This window comes from Piliocolobus tephrosceles, chromosome 14, assembly GCF_002776525.5.
Source record: "Piliocolobus tephrosceles isolate RC106 chromosome 14, ASM277652v3, whole genome shotgun sequence".
In the NCBI taxonomy this organism is placed as follows: domain Eukaryota; kingdom Metazoa; phylum Chordata; class Mammalia; order Primates; family Cercopithecidae; genus Piliocolobus; species Piliocolobus tephrosceles.
Genome location: NC_045447.1, coordinates 60,430,206 through 60,451,733, shown reverse-complemented (window position 1 = coordinate 60,451,733; position 21,528 = coordinate 60,430,206). Strand labels below are relative to the sequence as shown.

Sequence of the window (21,528 nt, the reverse complement as noted above, 5' to 3'; positions counted from 1 at the left end):
TGCAAAAAAGGTAGAGAAATGAGTGGTGAAAATGAGGAAAAAATTAAAAAATGGAGACAAAGAATAGCAATGACTTAACAATCTAAAGGCAAGTGAAATTAAATGACGGTGGTGGGGGCCATGATACGATATCATAGTTTGAAGTTTATTCCGGGAAAGATGTTGACAATTTGATGAAAAATTGGTCTTTTTGAAAGATTTAAGGAAGGCAGTATCTTACATTTGTGATGTGTTTTTTTTTTTTTTTTTTTTTTTTTTTTTTTTAAAATAAATACATTTTTATTTTTATACCTGTTTTCTCCCTTGTCATTCAGCTTTTAAAATCTGAGGATCTCTTATGTTTCCTATCCAGGGTGGTGACTCTGAAAGCCCTCAGGAGATCTAGTTTCCACTACACCACAAGTGTTGACTAGAACTCTTGAGAAAGGAAGATGGCTGGAGGTGCAGGGCTCAGGGGACATGGGCATTTCCAAGTGGCTGGTGATAGGCGTCTGGCTCTACCCGTCAGCCTAAAGACAGCATCATGGCTAAGGAGATACCTGCTTGGCTGGCTGAGCTTTCTGAATGACAAAAGCTAAGGGAGGTTCAGTTTTGGCCTAGTCTCAGGGTGTGAAAGAGGAGGTACTCTTTTGAAACATTACGTTCTCCAAAGGAAGAGAGAAATAATGAGGGTAAAAGGGGCAGTGAGTTTATAGATCTGCCTCCTATGCTGGAGAGAGGGAATTGGAAAGCAGAGCCCATGCATTGTGGATCTTTGAAATTCCAGGCCTGGCACATGCAGCCCCTAACTGGGTGCATATATTAACCTGGGCCAAGCTGAAGTGATTGATGTTACTGCCTTGTGGGGATCAGTACAGGCACTTTGTCCACTAGACCCTGGCCAGGAAGGGCTTCCTTCTGTGAACTTGTCGGGGAGGGGTTCCCAGCCTGGGAACAAGGGGTAATTCCAGTTCTTAGTGGGAGGGGGGCAGCCTTGGCATCTTGGGGTCAGCAGTGAAAAGTCAGAAAAGGGAAGGGGGAGGGCCTGAGAGTGGTGGTGATGCCAAACTGAGAGCCATTGACAGGGACTTGGTCTGGGAAAAACTCTTCTTCCATCTCGTGAAGAAAAGACCAAAACCAATTTTATTCTTATTAACACACACACACACACACACACACACACACACATGCTTCTAGTGAAGTTGAGTTTAATAGCACTACAAAGGGCTTGCAAAAACCTTTCGGGGGAAAATGACACTTTTCATGCCTTTTGGTCTACCAATTCTATTGTCAGGAATTAAGTATAAAAATAACTGAAAATGCAGATTAAATTTTACTCAGAAAATGATCATTTCAGTGTTATTTTGAATAATAAAAGACTGAGTATCTCTAATAACCTCTGATAACAGGGAACTAGTTAAATAGCAAATAAGTAAATGTAATGTTATATAGCTGTTTAAAAATCACAAGCTTAGAATGCTACAGGAAAACAGCCATAATACAATTGGAAGCTAAAAATGAAAGATGCATACATACACACAAATAGCAATGTAATTTCAATCATGTGAAATACACAAGAATTTCAAAAGGGTGGTGAGTTACTGATCTTTAAGCTTTCTTTTTCTCTTTTTCTTTTTCTTTTCTTTTCCTTTCTCTCTCTCTCTCTTTCTTTCTCTCTCTCTCTCTCTCTTTCTCTCTTTCTTTCTTTCCCCGAGACAGAGTCTTGCTCTGTCACCCAGGCTGGAGTGCAGTGGCGCGATCTCAGCTCACTGCAACCTCCGCCTCCTGGGTTCAAGCGATTCTCCTGCCTCAGCTTCCCGAGTAGCTGGGACTGCAGGCGCACACTACCATGCCTAGGTAAATTTTGTATTTTCAGTAGAGACGGGGTTTCACCATGTTGGCCAGGATGGTCGCAGTCTCTTGACCTTGTGATCCGCCTGCCTCGGCCTCCCAAAGTGCTGGGATTACAGGTGTGAGCCACTGTGCCCTGGAGCTTTATTTTTATTTTCTAAATCTGAGTATATGTTAATTTTAGAAGCATAAAGAAAATGCTGGCAAAGCTATGAAGAAACTTTTACACTTAATATATTGCTAATGACATCGCTCAATATATTGTCAAAAATGTTGTAAGCTGGTGTAAATTCTTGGGAAAGAACTTTTTGGAAAAGAAATATACAAAATACATCAATAGCCATTAAGATGTTCAAAATATTTAGTTCATTAATACTGCTTAAAGGAATTTGTCCTAACAAAATAATTAGAAAGAGGTTTTTCTGCATAAAGATGTTCATCAAAATTCCCATAACACAAAAATTTTAAAAATCGTATAAATGAAAAGGAAAAAGCCACTGAAAAACAAGAGGGAAAATTTGAAGCCACAAAATGTTATCAGCTATGAAGAGTCTTAGAAAAATGGTTATGATTTACTAACTTATTCATAGATGCCTCTCTATGCCAGGCATATATTGCTTTAAAATGGAAAAATAAAAGCCTTCCAAGCAAATAAAACTGAATATTTTACTAAGAAAACTTTGTGAAATACATGGAAGAAAACATACAAAAAAGAAGTGTTGTTTCTGAGTGATAGAATTAGGAGTGACTTTTCTTTAAACTTCCGTGTGTGTGTTTATAAAATGCTTTTTGTTCATTATTCTTAAATTATATAATTCTTTATACTATAGAACATTACTATTTTTTTTTTTTTTTTTTTTTTTTTTTTTTTTTTACAAGAGATTGACCAAGAACACTACTATGAATATTTGGACCACAGAATTGAGAAACACTGTTTAGGCATTCATTCATTCACCCATCCATCCATTCCACAAACGTGTCAAACAACTACCAGTGATAGCAATGCAGTAAGCTCGGATGAGTTCCTGCTCTTGGGGATGCACAGTCTAGTAGGCAGATATACCAGGACAAGAGTAAGATGTACAGAGAGTTTATAGGGAGAAGAGCCTCTAAGTCAGGCCCAGGGGAATCGGAAATCAGGATTTTAAGTTGTCACTGAAAGGATAAGTCAGAGTTTTCCAGTCAGACAAGCACGGAGAGCTTTTCAGTGGGGACTCACGTGTGATTGAGACTGTGGACACTCACAGCAGAGTTTTATGCAGAGAGAGTGCTACAATTGATAGCCACAGACTCTTTGTTCAAATCCTAGCTACTGCATTTAATAGTTGTGTGAACTCCGGGCCTTTTAGTATTTTTATCTGAATAATAGGGGTGATAATACATACTTCATAGGATTATTGTGTGGCTTAAATGGAGAAAAATGTACACACAGTGAACATGGTAGACACTGTAGGAAAAACAATATGGTGATGAAAAGGTGCAAGACAGAACAATATTTAAGATATTCAGTGAGAAAGTAGGTGCTTTTAGTAAGGTTCCAAACTCAAGTGTTAGGAGCCCAGTACTCCAGGTAACGTAAGGATAATGTCTCATATCTTATTTTCTCAGGGTACTGATGTTCAAGTTTATTTGTCAGACTACTTTCACTTTTGACAAGTTAAATAAAATGGTAGAGATCACAGCACCCCAAACCCCAAACCCCAATCTGATTCACTTTAGTGATTATTCATATTGAGAGCTCACGTTTGCTTCATTATAAGAACAGATCTCACCTTCTGGCTTTCAAAAAACCTAGAATATCTTCACCAGTGCAGATAAAGAAATGGTAATACCAAGATTGTCAGTATTTTCCAAGGAAGGATAAAAGATATGTATGATGGGCCTATGTTTGTCCCAATCTGCCTTAAAATCCACATCTCACCTTAGGCCAGTGGGGACTTGAATTAAAATTAGAATGTGAACATTCTTATCATGAAGCTATCACATGATATCTCAGTTCCACTTGAATGTTGTTATATAAGTGAAATTCTCCCAAAATACTTCCTAAAATATCCATTCTGTATGTAGGTATGTGTTTCTGCTTGTCTAGGGATGACTTATTTTTCATTAAGTTCTCTGAAATGAGAAATAGAATTGGGGAAATGAAATGGTATTCTCAGTCTTTACTCTGTATTGGTATTGGTTAGTCATAGGCTCAGAGATCCTGGTCATGTCTTTGCAGCTTCTAAGAAGACAAAGACACTGGTGGAGCTGGTGCCCACCTTTGTAGAACTCTCTCTACTCACCCTACAGTGATGTCAAAAATGTTGCTTCCAACAGAGCTGGACACAGCCATGTCCCCTAACCCCTTCCGGGCCACTATGACACTGGTGATAAGATCAGGGATGGAGGTCCCAGCAGCCAAGATGGTCAGGCCCATAATCTCTTCACTGATGCCGATTGTCTCTCCAACCTAAATGTCAGGACAGGAATACACATCTCAGTGTTTGAAGTTACAAAATCATAAAAACCACAAAAATTTCAATGCAACCTCCTTTTAATGCATTTCTATACTGTGCTATGCAAAGTGCTGAGATGATAAAGATGAATAAGCCACAATCATTGCTAATAGAGTTTATATTTTTGGGATATTCAGACCCAAGGCATCAGGAATGTTCACATGAGAAACAGATAATCTCCGATAAAGAGCTCTAGAGGGCTAGACTGCAGCGTTTATATGGTGCTTTCTAAGACTGAGTCAGGGAAGCTGCAGGATTAGAGGTAGAAAAGTCAATTGGCCATGGAATCTAGGGGCAGTGGCACAAAGTCCTGTGGCAGATTTGCCCTTCAACTTACTACCAAAACCAAGGACCAACACCGAAGGTCTCCATTTTCCTTTAGCATCTCCTAGTGTCTATAACCCATTCTTAAACACTTCAAGGTGCTATCATTTCCACTGGAAACTCGATCCTGGGTGTTTTGGGTTTTGGTAAGACACAGCAAAGCAGCTGTGGAGAAGCAAAAGCCAGAAAGTCAGAGGACCTGGATCCAAGATCTGGCTCTGGTATGTGTTAATTTCTTGACATTTTGCTTACTGTACCAATGTACGATGTCTTTGATCCTCACTTTCTCACCTATAAACTCGGGATAATAATACCTACTTTAGCATGTACTTATGAGGACTAAATGATAATTTGTGAAAGACTCTTTGTAAATAGTACATTATTATTGAAAAGCAAGGGGAGGGTGGTTATTAACTTTTGTTTTTTTTTGGTCTTTGTCTTTGCCTTTTAAGACTGATGAGTTCTATTTTGAAAGGTTAGTCTAGCCTCAGGTGGAAGCTCCTCCATTCTCTTGAGCAATTTGTCTCCTTGGGACTTTCTAGAAAAACTTACTATTTTTATTTTTAGAGATGGGTTCTTGCTCTGTTACGCAGGCTGGAGTGAAGTGGCACAGCCATAGCGCTCACTGCAGCTTCAACCTCCTGGGCTCAAGCGATCTTCCAGTCTTAGCCTCCAGAGTAGCTGGGACCACATGTGAGCACTGCCACACATGGCTGGGTCTTACTATGTTGCCCAGGCTGGTCTTGAACTCCTGGCCTCAAGATCCTCCTGCCTTGGCCCCCCAAAGTGCTGGGATTACAGGTGTGAGCCACTGTGCCTGGCCTCTTAGGACTTTTAAAACCTATACATGTTTTGCCGGAGTTGGTGAACTGTGGCTCTGAAAACCTTCAACATAATGCTTTCTATCTGGTTTCCAATAGGTTATCTGATGATGTCCAGCATTTTTTGAAAAAATTTAAAGGGCCAAAATAGCACATAAGGATAAAGGCTTTTAGGAAATAGAATACACTCATTTCTTAATCCTTTTTAAAAAATTCTTACTTTTATAAGAAATAGAGTGGTTCCTACTAGCTTAAAAGCATATTTTTATGTTGATAGTCATGCCTGCTCCAGAGCCTGATGAGCTGAACTAGCTTAACCTGTCCTCATGGGACACAGAATCACTGTTCCCCATTATTAAGTTCCATATGTGCAGGATCCTCACCTTGGTCACTGTGATCTCCCTAATTGACAGAACATACAGAGCCTGGTACATGGCAGACTCTTAGTACCAATTTGCTGAGTAAGCAAATCAATCCGCATACATAGGTGATTTCACCAGCATGTTTTTCTGCTGATTCTCCTAGAAAAAGTTCAATAAGAGTTTTGCACAGGAGTGCCCTATTTGAGCAAAATATTCTCAAAAGTTGTCAATTTGTTAGATTTGGAGTGAAGCATTGTCAAAGACTGAGAAGATGCTGACTAAACAATTGTCACTGTTGGCAAGTTCCAATCTATTTAGAACATTCTTAATAATTAAATTCTTGGAATTCTAAAGTAGCGACTATTTCAAAAATTATTTGCTGGGCACAATGGCATGCACTGTAGTCGCAGCTACTCAGGGGTTGAGGCACGAGGATCACTTGAGCCTGGACATTCGAGACCAGACTGGGCAACATAGCAAGACCTTGTCCCCAAAATATAAACAAAATAATTCATATTTGGAATTTGAACGCTACTATATACAGGAAAACATAGGAATTGAAGAGAAAGATGGTGGTGTGGTTAAGAGCACTGGCTTGGGAGATGACAGTGCTGGGTGCAAATCCTAGCCTGCCACTCCTAGTGCAAGGTAGACAACTTCCCTGAGTCTCGGTTTTTCCCATCTGTAAAATGAAGAAAATATCCACTCAGAACTGTTGATGACTATATGTGATGATGCAAATAAAGCATATAGCACAGTGTCAGGCATACAGTAAATGTCCAAAAAAAAAAAAAAAAACACCTATACTTTATTTTTATTTTTTTCTTTTGTGGAAACAGAGTCTCTCTCTGTCATCCAGGCTGGAGTTCAGTGGTGTGATCTCGGCTCACTGAAACCTCTGCCTCCCGGGTTCAAGTGATTCTCTTGCCTCAGCCTCCCAAGTAGCTGGAATTACAGACGTCTACCACCACGCCTGGCTAATTTTTGCATTTTTAGTAGAGACGGAGTTTCACCATGTTGGCCAGGCTGGTCTTGAACTCCTGACCTCAGGTAATCCGCATGCCTTGGCCTCCCAAAGTGCTGGGATTGCAGGTGTGAGCCACTGCACCTGGCCAAAAAACTAGATTTTATAACTCAGACATAACTCCTTTCCCTCTCCAATTTATTAGACTGTCAGGTGTCTGGTAGCAGGAACAGAAGTGGGCTTACTGGGGCCAATTCGCATCGCGGAAAACTTCATGAGAATTTTCATTAGACATCAAACCCCTGGTGAATCTGTGTGGCTCTAGAAATCCTTTCGTGGAAGGAGAACTAGTCTTCATGAGCTTGTTTTGAGTACATTTCACTCAAGTTAACTTTTGTCAAATCAGTAAAGATGATGGGTACATGGACGGGACAGTACTCTGAAAAATCAGGGAGCACCAGAGAGGCTTAGAGCTTTTAATAGAAAGAACATCAGCAGTCTTTTGGGGAAATTCTTTCATTTTCTTAAAAAAAAAAAAAAAAAAACAGAAAACCTATCATGAGGCCCATGCTGCTCCCAGTATTCCATAATGCAGTTCTGTGCCTTGGTTTAAGGAGGATCTGAAAGAATGCTAATTGGCTAAATGAGACAAAAGGTCTTATTTGACTCTTAAAATTAACTTCTAATATTAGATGCAGGATTGACTTTAACCACAGATTTTCATCACCCATTAAATTTATTAAAGTGCAAAAACAATAAGCAACAAGAATAACAAAAACAAAAAGGCAAAAAAAAAAAAAAAAAAACACAAAACAAAAAAACACAAAAAAACACAAAAAAAGCCAAGGGCAAATTGCATTAAAGCGTTGTAGGTGAAGGACATTTTTGCCAAACAGTAGCCAAATTATCAAATAGCATTTATGATAAAATTGTTGATAACAAACGAGTTGAACACTAAATGGTATAACTGCTATGGATTTTATAGTTCAGAAGTACAAACAACAGAATCAGAGCTAGACTTCTTGGAACAGAATCTATTTTGTTCAGCTGTCTGGGTGTTTTGAAAGAAGTATTTCCATAGGAGAAAAGAGAAACTTCTCTTCCATCATTGCAAAGTAAGGCTTCCGTTTATGCCTTTCATTCATCTTGGCTTTTTACAATTATTGTTTCAGGTATTGAATTTGTGTTCCTTTTCTTTGAAAGAATAAAAAGAAAACAAGACTGGAATTAAGGTAATCATTAAAAAGAAAAAGATGGAACCCTGCATAATGATGTTTTATAAAATGGCAAAAAAGATATGTCTGGGAAACAACATATGCCAGCAAGTTAGGAAAACACCATTTTTTCTTTATTAGTATATGAAGAAATAAAAGATGATTATTAAGAAAAATTACTATATGTTACAAATGGCAAACAGTCCTTTCAGCCTGGACATCTGGAGGCTGAAAAGCAGCCCACCTTCTGCTGTGATTTCTGCCAGGTGTTGGTAGCAAATGTCTCTCAATGAGTATAGAAAATAATGACTCCAAGGCACAGAGAACTCGCTCAGGAAGCCAGTGATTTTTTGGAAATATCCAGAAAGAGTAATCTGAGGTCAAATGTCAGTAAAATAACTGTGATATGAATAATATAAAATAACTTGTAGAAATAAGACAGTGTATCAGCCAACGTTTTCTGTGGATTTTGCTAGTAACATGTATTCTTTTTTTTTTTTTTGAGGCAGAGTCTCTCTCTGTTGCACAGGCTGGAGTGCAGTGGCGCGATCTCGTCTCACTGCAAGCTCCGCCTCCTGGGTTCATGCTATTCTCCTGCCTCAGCCTCCTGAGTAGCTGAAACTACAGGCGCCCACCACTACGCCCGGCTAATTTTTCGTATTTTTAGTAGAGACAGGGTTTCACCGTGTTAGCTAGGATGGTCTCAATCTCCGGACCTCGTGATCCGCCAGTCCCGGTCTCCCAAAGTGCAGGGATTACAGGCGTGAGCCACTGCGCCCAGCAGTAACATGTATTATTTTGAAAACCAAGGTGTGCTTTACATACAGTAAAACTCATTCTCCTTGTTAAAAAGTGTACAGTTCTGCAAGTTTTTTTTTTTTTTCTATTTCTTTTCTTTTTTTTTTTTTTTTTTTTTTTTAAGACAGGGTCTCACTCTGCCACTCACGCTGGAGTGCAGTGGTGTGATCTTGGCTCATTGCAGCCTTCACCTCCTGGGCTCAAATGATCCTCCCCCCTCACCTTCCCGAGTAGCTGGGACTACAGGCATGTGCTACCATGGCCGGCTAATTTTTTGTATTTTGTAAAGATAGCGTTTTGCCATGTTGCCTGTATTTAATGTTTTGTGGAACTGCCAAACTATTTCCCAAAGTGGATGCACTGTTTTACATTCCTACCAGCAGTATGTAAGGATTCTAATTTCTGTACATCCTCATCAACACTTGTTAGGTTCTGTCTTTTTGATTATACCCATCCTGGTGGGTGTAAAGTGGTATCTTGTTACGGTTTTGATTTATACTTCTTTAATTAATAATGATGTTGAGCATATTTTCTTGTGCTTTTTAGGCATCTGTGTATCTTTTTCGGTGAAATATCTGTTCTGATCTTGAACCCTTGGGGTCAAGGGATCTGCCTGCCTCAGCATCCCAAAGTGCTGGGACTACAGGCATGAGCCACTACAACCAGCCTGCAAGTGTTTACAAATGTATGCAGCCATGTTTCTCCACATCCTTATCAACACATGCTACTTTTTTTTTTTATAGCCAACCTAGTGGTTATGAAGTGATATCTTGTGATTAGTTTTTACAAGTTTATTGAGACATAATTTACATACCATAAAACTTAGCCATTTTAAAGTGTATAATGCAATGCTTTTTAATGTATTCAGAGTTGTGCAGGCTTCATAATTTAGATTTAGAACTTATTAATCATCCCCAAAAGAAACCCATACCCACTGGCGGTCACTCCCCATTTTCCCCCAACTGCCCCAATCCTAGGCAACTATTAATATTAACCTATTATATGTCTCTATAGACTTGCCTGTTCTGTACACTTCATATAAATGAAATCATATGTGTCCTTTTGTGACTGGCTTTTTTTCACTTAGCATGATATTTTAGAGTTTCATGTTGTAGCATGTATTGGTACTTTATTTCTTTTTACTGTGTAATATTCCATTGTATGGATATACCATATTTTACTTATCCATTCATCAGTTGATGGATATTTGGGTTGTTTTCACTTTTTGGTAATTATGAATAATGCTACTTTGAACATTTGTGTACAAGTGTTTGTGGACGTATATTTTCATTTCTCTTAAGTCTATTCCTAGGAGTGGAATTGCTAGATCATATGGCAACTCTATATTTAATGTTTTGTGGAACTGCCAAACTATTTCCCAAAGTGGATGCACTGTTTTACATTCCTACCAGCAGTATGTAAGGATTCTAATTTCTGTACATCCTCATCAACACTTGTTAGGTTCTGTCTTTTTGATTATACCCATCCTTGGTGTAAAGTGGTATCTTGTTATGGTTTTGATTTATACTTCTTTAATTAATAATGATGTTGAGCATATTTTCTTGTGCTTTTTAGGCATCTGTGTATCTTTTTCGGTGAAATATCTGTTCAGATCTTTAAAATTAGGATACTTGAAGATGCTTGCCTTCCTATTATGGAGCTTTAGGTTTATATCTTGGATACAAGTGCTTCATCAGATATATATGATTTGCAAATATTTTCTTCCAGCCTGTGGTTTTTATTTTCCTTTTAAATGGTGTTTCCTGAAGAGCAAAAGTTTTAATTTTGATGAAATCTAATTAATCAATTTTCTTGCTTTCGTGGATCATGCTTTGGTATTGTATCAAAGAACTCTTTGCCTGGCTAATGGTCATATAGATTTTTTTTTTCTGTCCTCTAGAAGTTTGATAGCTTTACCTCTTATACTTAAAACTATGATCCACTTTCAGTTAAATTTTATGTAAAATATGAGGTAAGGATCTAAGTTTATTTATTTTTGGCATATGGAAATCCAATTACTTCAGCACCATTTGTTGAAAAGTCTATTCACATATGTTCTCAGTGTATATTTCCTTATTTCAAATTGCTACATTTTATTTATGTTGCCAAGTATAATAATTTTAGGATTATATTTAACAAAGGATACAAGTGGGAAGTTTGGGATTTATGTAGTTTATAAGAGAGGTTAAAAGTATGATTTTTGGAGTTGCAGAGTCCTGGGTTAAAATCTTAGTTCTACCTATGTGATTTTGGGTAATCTTATCAGCTTTAAGCTTAACTTCTTTATCTGTGAACTGTGGATAATAATAGTACCTCCTTCATAGGCTTTGAACCTATGTATAGGGTTACTGTCAAGATTATAAAGACAAAGGGATGTGAATTGCTGGGTGTGTAGTACATACTCAATTATCATTGGTTACCACTATTATCTTTGAAAATGTGAAACCCTTGAATCTTACTCTTCATTCATGTTTTTCAATAACGAATACTGAGTGTATTTTTGTGATAGGCATTATGACTTGTATTGAGTTAAAAATACATAATCATTTATGTAAAGTAAAGCTCAAGGAAGAGGCTATTTTGTCTACAGATGCTTTCCTAGAGCCAGTTTTGAAAGGCTGGTGAGAACGTGAGGTGAGTGGCTGCTCAAGATAAAGTAAGTACTACTGAACCAGGCAAAATCTTGACATTGCTCCCAGGTCTGGGTTGTCCTGGTGTCTGTCAGGCTGCAGAGGCAAGACATAGTTAGACTTGCCTGCCTCCACATGGCTGTCCAGAGGCTATGCTGATTCAATTCCAGGCTACGGCCAGGAGACTAGGGAAAGTTAAGTGGATAAATTCCTCTAGTCCTGGAATGCTGACTTGTCTGTGTCACACCCAATACTGTTGTGGCAGTTGCAGAAAGCAAACAATGATTAAACACTTGACAATCAGGACTGGAGAAAAACCAGGCAGATGCATGTCACTATCAAAATCTTACCTGGTGCGCCCACCAGACCATCAAGTAAGAGAAGACTGCAATCCAGGTAATGGAGCCAAAGAACGTGATGGGAAAAAACTTCCTTGATGACTGAAAGACAACCAGGAAGAGTTGAGAATATTAGTGTTATCCGTTGAGACTGATCTGGAAATCCAAAGCTAAAGCCACCACTGTAGCTATTTCTCTAGCATTTCCTGCATCTTAGTAGGACTGGCAATCAAAAGGCCCTACTCATTCCTGATCAAGCTGGGACAGTAAGATTCTCCCTTGGAAATGCGAAATTGATAGGAACTGAATGATCCCAGTGCTGATTCCTGAGATGTAAGTCTTGGAGAGAATGTCTGTTAGTTCCTGCTATTAGATGTTTAGATTCCCTCTGCTCTTGCTCTTTCTAAAGCCTGGATTTTTGGCCGTTCCTCAATATTAACACCATATTCTCCCTCCTCTTTTTTCTTTCTTTTGCTCCAACATTTGTCAGAATCAGTTTCTATTGCTTGCAAACCATGAATCCTAACAATCCATATGCCAGGAAACCTATGGGATTAATTCCATTGAACAAGAAATGGGAAGGATCAGCAGGTTTAAAAATAGATTGACTCATCACAGAAGAAGCCACTACCACAGCTTTTATAGATTGCAGATGATGGCCATTCTCCAGGACACTGGAACCACACATGGACCAGAGTAGACAGAGGCAGAAATGGCCAATTGTACTGATTTCCATTGAGATGGCAGATCAGACATTGCTTTCAAGAATGTTTTCTCTCCTGTTCACCACCCCAAAATACATTATGTTCAATTCTGCTTCTAGAAGTAGACTTGATGCTATCCCAGGCATAAAGTGTGAGTACTTTTAAAGTTTCCTAGAAATAGCCAGAAAAATCAGACACTTAAAATGCACTGTTTCTTACTCAGCCCCACTACAGAGAAATCCAGGCTTGCACTGTAGTGGTGTTCTTTTGATGTCCTTTGTTGAAAAATTGGGGTCCTTTAAAAACACACTCAGCACAATGCTGTCAGAAAGCCTCTCGCCTATTATTGCCAAACACTTTTTATTTCAAAGCTTTCCATGTTGAGAAACAATCCCACTTTTTGCTTTGATAATGCCATCCAATTTTATCTATAGAAATGAATTTTACAGCTGACTTGTATGAAAGCAATCTCAATTGTTTGAAGGGCTGACCTTGGGCAGTCATATAGAACACATTCTGTCATGGCTTTTGAGAGCTCCACTAAAAGGAAAAGATAAACTTATACATGGTAATCTTTTGAATATCAATAATGATGAACACAGTCTCTATTGCTCCAAACCAGGCTTACGTTTTCTTTACTAATTTCAAGTTTTTAATATGTATTTTTTATGATCATTTGCATGGTTCTTTTAAATTTTACCCCATCCATTTCTTTAAATGACTGCTGTTTTGTGGGGCCATTTGTTAGCTGGGATGGTTGGAAGGCCAAGCAGGTTTGATTAAATTGGGGAAGGGCATCAGGCCGCAGTGAGTAGCCAAAACATTATCCTCAAATACTTTTCCCTGCCCCCTTTTAGAAGAAAAATATTTTGGACAAGGACTCAGACCCCTCCTGGGGACCTAAGCACTTTAATGGGTAATGGGAAAAAAAAGTAATTTTTTTAAAAGTGGAGTTGGAGACCTTCACTTTTTTTTTCCCCCCCGAGACAGAGTTTTTCACCCAGGCTGGAGTGCAGTGGCGTGATGTTGGCCTACTGCAACCTCTGCCTCCTGGGTTCAAGCAATTTTCCTGCCTTAGCCTCCTGAGTAGCTGGGATTACAGGGACCCGCCACCACATCGTTAATTTTTTTTTTATTTTTAGTAAAGGCAGGGTTTCACTATGTTGGCCAGGCTGGTTTCAAAATCCTGACCTCAGCCTCCCAAAGTGCTACGATTACAGGTGTGAGCCACCACACCCAGCCATTAGATCTTCATTTATGAAAGCAATGTTTTTTTTTTTTTAAAGCTAGGATTCAGCTGGATTCTGGAGACTGAATTCCCTGAGCCAGTGCTAAGAGATCAAGTTTTCCAAGTCATTCAGCTTATTAAATTTCCCATCCTTTGCATCTGGTCACAGTCACTGTTTCAGGATCCTACGTACAATGAGGGGTTTCATCTTCCATGGCTGTGCTCTGTTACAGGAAAGAGAAGAGCACTCTTGCTATGTGGGGTCACATGTGTGATTCGAGCCCCAACCAACGCTTGATTCTGGGCAATGTATGAGGATAATGAAAACCTTTTTACATGCTTTAAGGTGTGGCATAAGTACTGGATGTCCCAGGAGAGCCCTCATTTCATAGATCGCTCGTTTTTCAGGTTAGCTCATTTACTAAATGTATAATTATTATTTTAACTTTGTACCTCTGCCTGTTTGTTCTTTGAGATAACTTCACAAGTCAGAATCAAATCATTTGAACATATTTCTCATCTGAAAAACATCATAACTGAGCTACAGAAAATTCCTAGCCATAAGGTAGAAAGCGAGATATCAGACAAGGAATTAAAGGAACTAAATTCAAATGAACATACTAGTGACAACCTCTCTAAATTAATATTTGATGCTCAACCTCTCTAAATTAATATTTGATGGAAACCTCTCTAAATATTTGGCTCATAATTAAGCCAATTAGTAATTAATGGGCATCAAAACATACCTAATGTTGCATTAGGGGCTCAATGAAAATGGCTAAAAATAAATTTTCTTTGTGAATTTTCAGAGTCTTCATCATAAGCTAGAGGTAGATAAAGTCTGAGAACTTACTCTGTACCCAGATCCTGAACTCGAGATAAAATTGAAACTAGGTCTGCCTGACTGTACCGCATGTGCTCCCAATATCTAGGTTATACTGACTCTTTCCTAAAGAAAAACAGGGCCAATAATGCTCAAAATATACTCCGCCATAGACATAATGATCATGGTCATGATCATCATACTAGGCTCTGCTCTGAATGTCAGAAAATAAAAAAAGCATCAGGGAAGTAGAAACTAGCATTCCAGCTGTATGGCCATCTGCCTTGCCCAACCTCCCATGTTGTTCCTGCTTTGGAAGTATCAACCTTCCATGCATCAGCAGTTGGGCTAAGTGTTTCCCAACTGTCAAACTACTTTACCATTTCCATTCTCACAACCCAGGTAATCACTTCTTTCATTTTTCTTGGACCGTTCTGTTTACTTGGACAGTGTGGTCTCATTCCAGACATCTCTGCTCAGTAGCAACTGTACAGTCATTTAGTTACCAGTGTCATTGGAAGGAAGAAAATAGCCCTTGGAGCCAAGGTCTAACATGACAATTTATGGTTATAGTAATGGGGGGTTCATCCTGACATCTGCTGGGATGGACCTCCTACTAATTAGCAAATAAGCAAATTGCATCCATGTGCTGGCCATTTTGTTCCCATGCTGTGGTTTACTTATATAATTGACAGTGGATGCTCTCATTAGAAGCTTTTAGTACATCAGAGTGATATCGGCTTGGCTTGGAAAAAGTTGCTGGACATTAGCTGGTTGTACAAATTAGCTATATCCTTACTGATTTAAATTCAACAAATATTCACTAAGTATCTACTCTGTGTAAGGTTCTGGAACATATATTTAATGAAGATCCCCCCCCAATCCTACTGAAGATTAAAAGTGTGGTCTCTGGATTAATATGACTGGTATTGAAATCTCTGCTCACAAATTAACAGCAATGTGACCTGAGACAAATTATTTAATTTCTTTAAGCTTAGGCTTTTTTATCTGTAAAATGGGAGAAATAACAATCTAGTTGTTTTGAGGACTTCATGTACATAAAATGTCTACCAAAGTACCTCGCACATAAGTGCTCAGATAATTATTCTTGTTATTAGACAATACAGTCATGCCCTGGTATCCATGAGGGATTACTTCCACTGCCCCTGAGGATACCAAAATCTGCAGATGCCCAAATCCATTATATGAAATGGAATATTTACATATAACCTTTGTGCGTCATCCCATATACTTTATTTAGTTATGAGACAGAGTTTCGCTCTTGTTGCCCAGGCTGGAGTGCAACGGTGCAATCTTGTCTCACTGCAATCTCCGCCTTGTGGGTTCAAGTGATTCTCCTACCTCAGCCTCCTGAGTAGCTGGGATTATAGGCAGGCATGTACCACCATGCCCAACTAATTTTTTGTATTTTTAGTAGAGACGTGGTTTCTCCATGTTGGTCAGGCTGGTCTTGAACTCCTGACCTCAGGTGATAAGCCTGCCTTGGCCTCCCAAAGTGCTGGGACTACAGGTGTGAGCCACTGCACCTGATCCCCATATATTTTAAATCAGCTCTAAATTACTTATGAGGCCTAATAAAGTGTAAATGCTATGTAAACAGTTGTTAAATTGTATTGTTTTTATCTGTATCTTTTTACTGTTGTATTAAAATTTTTTTTCCTGAATATTTTCAATCTGTGATTGTTTGAATGCAGAACCTGCAGATATGAAGAATTGACTGTATTATTCTCATTTTAGTTTTTAAGAGATAAAGAAACTGATACTTGGGGAAGTGAACGTGACTGTGAAGACCTGGACTAGAGTCTTGGCTTTGCCTCTTTCTAGCTGCGTGTGCTTGAATGAGTCACCACACCTCTATGAGTCTCAATTACTTTATCCTTGTTAGACCTTGCTTGGCTCATAGTAGACACTCAATAAATACTTGATGAATGAATGAATAATAGAAATTGCAAACACCTAGCTGGGTTCTCAGGTTCCTTCCTAGTTCTAATGGGTCGTGTTTTCATATCTTATTAGATGCATTCTTGTTTTGCAGGAGTATCTATCCTAGTCATGAGAGAAGATAACTTTTTGAATCTTTATTTTGTTTATTTTCGATTTTCATCAAAGACTTAATCCTCATTGAAGTTTATATTTTAGTTCTTTTACTTTGGAAACAAAGCCATTAATTTAAGAAAACTGTAAGTGTGAAGTCCATATTATGTAAGCTGAAATTATGCACAGTTCAACAAACACTGTCATACAATTTGCATATAAAGCAGAAATAAAAGCTAGTGGGAGTACTATATACTCTGAAACTATATACACTAAAAAATCATGTTTTCCTTGTAAATACTGTCAAAGTTAGGTATGTTCATCTCCTTGGGTAAACAAAATCCATGGAAGAGGCAGAGCTGCCAGGCCCTAAGGAGGAGCAAATAGGTATTAATTTTTCCTCTCTCTTTCCCCTCCCTATATATTTTCTCAAGAGGTCCTTGTGGAAGCACATGAGTTCTGTGGGGGTTTGCAAAACTGGGCACAATACTTTGCTGCTCTTCTCATCAAGAGGTAAGGTCTGTTTTTCCACCCTTTGAATCTGGGCTGGCCTTATGACTTGCTTTGACCAATAGAATGTATTGGAAGTGACAGTGTGCAACTAGATCTCAAGACGGCTTTGTAGCTTTCATGCTTGCTACTCTTGGCACTTTGTCATTATGTGAATAAGTCCAGGCTAGCCTATTTTGGGATAACAGACTATATGGAGCAGAGACAAGCTGTTCCAGCTGCAATAGCCTGTGCCTACCAGCTCCCAGCCATTGTTAAGTGAGCACCACTAAGACCAACAGATGAACTGTCCACTTGAGGATAGCCCAAATTGCCAATTCACAGAATTATGGACTAAAAACATGTCTTGTTTTAAGTCACCAGGTTGGGGTGGTATGTTACACAGCAAAAGATAACTGATACAAGGTGAAATCTAACAAAAATCTTCTAACAAAGCATGATCACTTACTGGCTTTTCTGTCAACTGGCATGGTTTCTTTCATTTGGCATATTGTATGTGCAGAATACACCCATATGTCTTCCAAGCCAATATGCTTTGAGAATAAACTGGGACTGTCCTGGGTAAACTGGGATGTACGATCACCTTAAACGTGCAGTAGCTTATTGATGGTTATCTCATTATGCTTTCCTTAATCACAGAATGTCATGGCTGACAGGGAATCTAGAAATCTTCCAACCCTTTATTCACAGAGGAGAAAAAATGGGGTCCAGAGTTGAGAAGTGCTTTTCCTAATGTACAGTTAATCAGTTGGTGGGGGAAAACCCATTACAGTCAATGTGGTAGAAAGAAAATGATCTGGAGTCAGGGGACTTGGGTTCAAATCCAGCTTCTCTCATTAATACAGCTGTACAGTCTTGCTCCATGGTTATATGTGGCCATGTCTGGTTTCCTTTACTAAACTTAGAGTGCCTTAACAATAGAAATTGTAAATTTTGTGTCTTTATATCTCTTTTTTTAAAAAAATATACTTTAAGTTCTTGGGTACATGTGCAGAATGTGCAGCTTTGTTACATAGGTATACACGTGCCATGGTGGTTTGCTGCACCCATCAACCCGTCACCTACATTAGGTATTTCTCCTAATACTATCCCTCTCCTAGCCCCCTACCCTGTGACAGGCCCCAGTGTGTGATGATCCCCTCCCTGAGTCGATGTTATCTCATTGTTCCACTCCCACTTATGAGTGAGAATATGCAGTGTTTGGTTTTCTGTTCCTGTGTTAGTTTGCTGAGAATGATAGTTCCCAACTTCATCCATGTCCCTGCAAAGGATACGAACGCATCCTTTTTTTGTGGCTGCATAGTATTCCATGGTGTATATGTGCCATATTTTCTTTATCCAGTCTATCACTGATGGACATTTGGGTTGGTTCCAAGTCTTTGCTATTGTGAATAGTGCCACAATAAACATACATGTGCATGTGTCTTTATAGTAGAATGATTTATAATCCTTTGGGTATATACCCAGTAATGAGATTGCTGGGTCAAATGGTATTTCTAGTTCTAGATCCTTAAGGAATCACCACACTGTCTTCCATAATGGTTGAAGTAATTTACACTCCCACCAACAGTGTAAAAGTGTTCCTATTTCTCCACATCCTCCCCAGCATGTTGTTTCCTGACTTATGAATGATCACCATTCTAACTGGTATGAGATGGTATCTCATTGTGGTTTTGATTTGCATTTCTCTAATGACCAGTGATGATGAGCTTTTTTTCATGTTTGTTGGCTGCATAAATGTCTTCTTTTGAGAAGTGTCTATTCATATCCTTCACCCACTTTTTGATGGGGTTGTTTTTTCTTGTAAATTTGTTTAAGTTTGTAGATTTCGGATCTTAGACCTTTGTTAGATGGATAGATTGCAAAATTTTTCTCCCATTCTGTAGGTTGCCTGTTCACTCTGATAGTAGTTTTATTTTTCCTATGCAGAAGCTCTTTAGTTTAATTAGATCCCATCTGTCTATTTTGGCTTTTGTTGCCATTGCTTTTGGTGTTTCAGTCATGAAGTCTTTGCCAGTGCCTATGTCCAGAATGGTATTGCCTAGGTTTTCTTCTAAGATTTTTATGGTTTTAGGTTTTATGGTTGAGTCTTTAATCCATCTTGAGTTAATTTTTGTACAAGGTGTAAGGAAAGGGTCCAGTTTAAGTTTTCTGCATATGGCTAGGCAATTTTCCCAGCACCATTGAGTAAATAGAGAATCCTTTCCCCATTGCTTGTTTTTGTCAGGTTTGTCAAAGATTAGATGGTTGTAGATGTGTGGTGTTATTTCTGAGGCCTCTGTTCTGTTCCATTGGTCTATATATCTATTTTGGTACCAGTACCATACTGTTTTGGTTACTGTAGCCTTCTAGTATAGTTTGAAGTCAGGTAGCATAATGCCTCCAGCTTTGTTCTTTTTGCTTAAGATTGTCTTGGCTATACGGGCTCTTTTTTGGTTCCATAGGAAGTTTAAAGTAGTTTTTTCCAATTCTGTGAAGAAAGTCAATGGTAGCTGGATGGGGATCGCATTGAATCTATAAATTACTTTGGGCAGTATAGCCATTTTCATGATATTGATTCTTCCTATCCATGAGCATGGCATGTTTTTCCATTTATTTGTGTCCTCTTATTTCCTTGAGCAGTGGTTTGTAGTTCTCCTTGAAGAGGTCCTTCACATCCCTTGTAAGTTGTATTCCTAGGCATTTTATTCTCTTTGTTAGCAGTTGTGAATGAGAGTTCACTCATGATTTGGCTCTCTCTTATTGGTGTATACGAATGCTTGTGGTTTTTACACATTGATATTGTATCCTGAGACTACTGAAGTTGCTTATCAGCTTAAGGAGATTTTGGGCTGGGACAATTGGGTTTTCTAAATATACAATAATGTAATCTGCAAACAGAGACAATTTGACTTCCTCTTTTCCTAATTGAGTACCCTTTGCTTCTTTCTCTTGACTGATTGCCCTGGCCAGAACTTCCAGTACTATGTTGAATAGGAGTGATGAGAGAGGGCATCCTTGTCTTGTGTCAGTTTTCAAAGGGAATGCTTCTAGTTCTTGCCCATTCAGTATGATATTGGCTTGGGTTTGTCATAAAGAGCTCTTATTATTTTAAGATACATTCCATCAATACCTAGTTTGAGAGTTTTTAGCATGAAGGGGTGTTGAATTTTGTCGAAGGCCTTTTCTGCATCTATTGAGATAATCATGTGGTTTTTATCATTGGTTCTGTTTATGTGTTGGATTATATTTATTGATTTGCATATGTTGAGCCAGCCTTGCATCCCAGGGATGAAGCCGACTTGATCATGGTGCATAAGCTTTTCGATGTGCTGCTGGATTTGGTTTGCCAGTATTTTATTGAGGATTTTTGCATCAATGTTCATCAGGGATATTGGCCTGAAATTTTCTTTTTTGTTCTGTTCTGCCAGGTTTTGTTATCAGGATGATACTGGCCTTGTAAAAAGAGTTAGGGCAGATTCCCTCTTTTTCTATTGTTTCGAATAGTTTCAGAAGGAATGGTACCAGCTTCTCTTTGTACCTCTGGTAGAATTTGGCTGTGAATCCATCTGGTCCTGGACTTTTTTTGGTTGGTAGGCTATTAATTACTGCCTCAATTTTAGAACTTGTTATTGGTCTATTCACGGATTCGACTTCTTCCTGGTTTAGTCTTGGGAAGGGTGTATGTGTCCAGGATTTTATCCATTTCTTCTAGACTTTCTAGTTTATTCGCATAGGGGTGTTAATAGTATACTCTGATGGTAGTTAGTATTTCCTTGGGATTGGTGGTGATATCCCCCTTATCATTTTTTATTGTACTCATTTGATTCTTCTCTTTTCTTCTTTATTAATCTGGCTAGCAGTCTATCAATTTGGTTGATCTTTTGAAAAAAACAGCTCCTGGATTCATGGAATTTTTTTTTTTTGAAGGGTTTTTCATGTCTCTATCTCCTTCAGTTCTGCTCTGATCTTAGTTTTTTCTTGTCTTCTGCTAGCTTTTGAATGTGTTTGCTCTTGCTTCTCTAGTTCTTTTAATTTTGATATTAGAGCGTCAATTTTAGATCTTTTCTGCTTTCTCCTGTGGGCATTTAGTGCTATAAATTTCCCTCTACACACTGCTTTAAATGTGTCCCAGAGATTCTGGTATGTTGTGTCTTTGTTCTCATTGATTTCAAAGAACATCTTTATTTCTGTCTTCATTTCGTTATGTACCCAGTAGTCATTCAGGAGCAAGTTGTTCAGTTGCCATGTAGTTGTGCAGTTTTGATTGAGTTTCTTAGTCCTGAGTTCTAGTTTGATTGCACTGTGGTCTGAGAGACTGACTGTTATGATTTCCATTCTTTTGCATTTGCTGAGTGTTTTACTTCCAACTATGTGGTCAATTTTAGAATAAGTGAGATGAGGTGCTGAGAAGAATGTATATTCTGCTGATTTGGGGTGGAGAGTTCTG

General features: G+C 38.6%; 1 protein-coding gene across 4 annotated transcripts in view; it reads right to left on the bottom strand.

The window, feature by feature from the left end:
• SLC24A2 (solute carrier family 24 member 2) overlaps window positions 1-21,528 on the bottom strand; it is a 276,630-nt gene that overhangs the window by 9,294 nt on the left and 245,808 nt on the right. For all 4 annotated transcript variants that reach the window (XM_023190029.3, XM_031934081.1, XM_031934080.1 and 1 more), the window contains 2 exons: window positions 11,792-11,881; window positions 4,116-4,282 (listed from right to left, as the gene is read on the bottom strand). In XM_023190029.3, coding sequence (XP_023045797.1) covers window positions 4,116-4,282; window positions 11,792-11,881 — 257 coding nt within the window. The remainder of the gene's footprint in view (window positions 1-4,115; window positions 4,283-11,791; window positions 11,882-21,528) is intronic.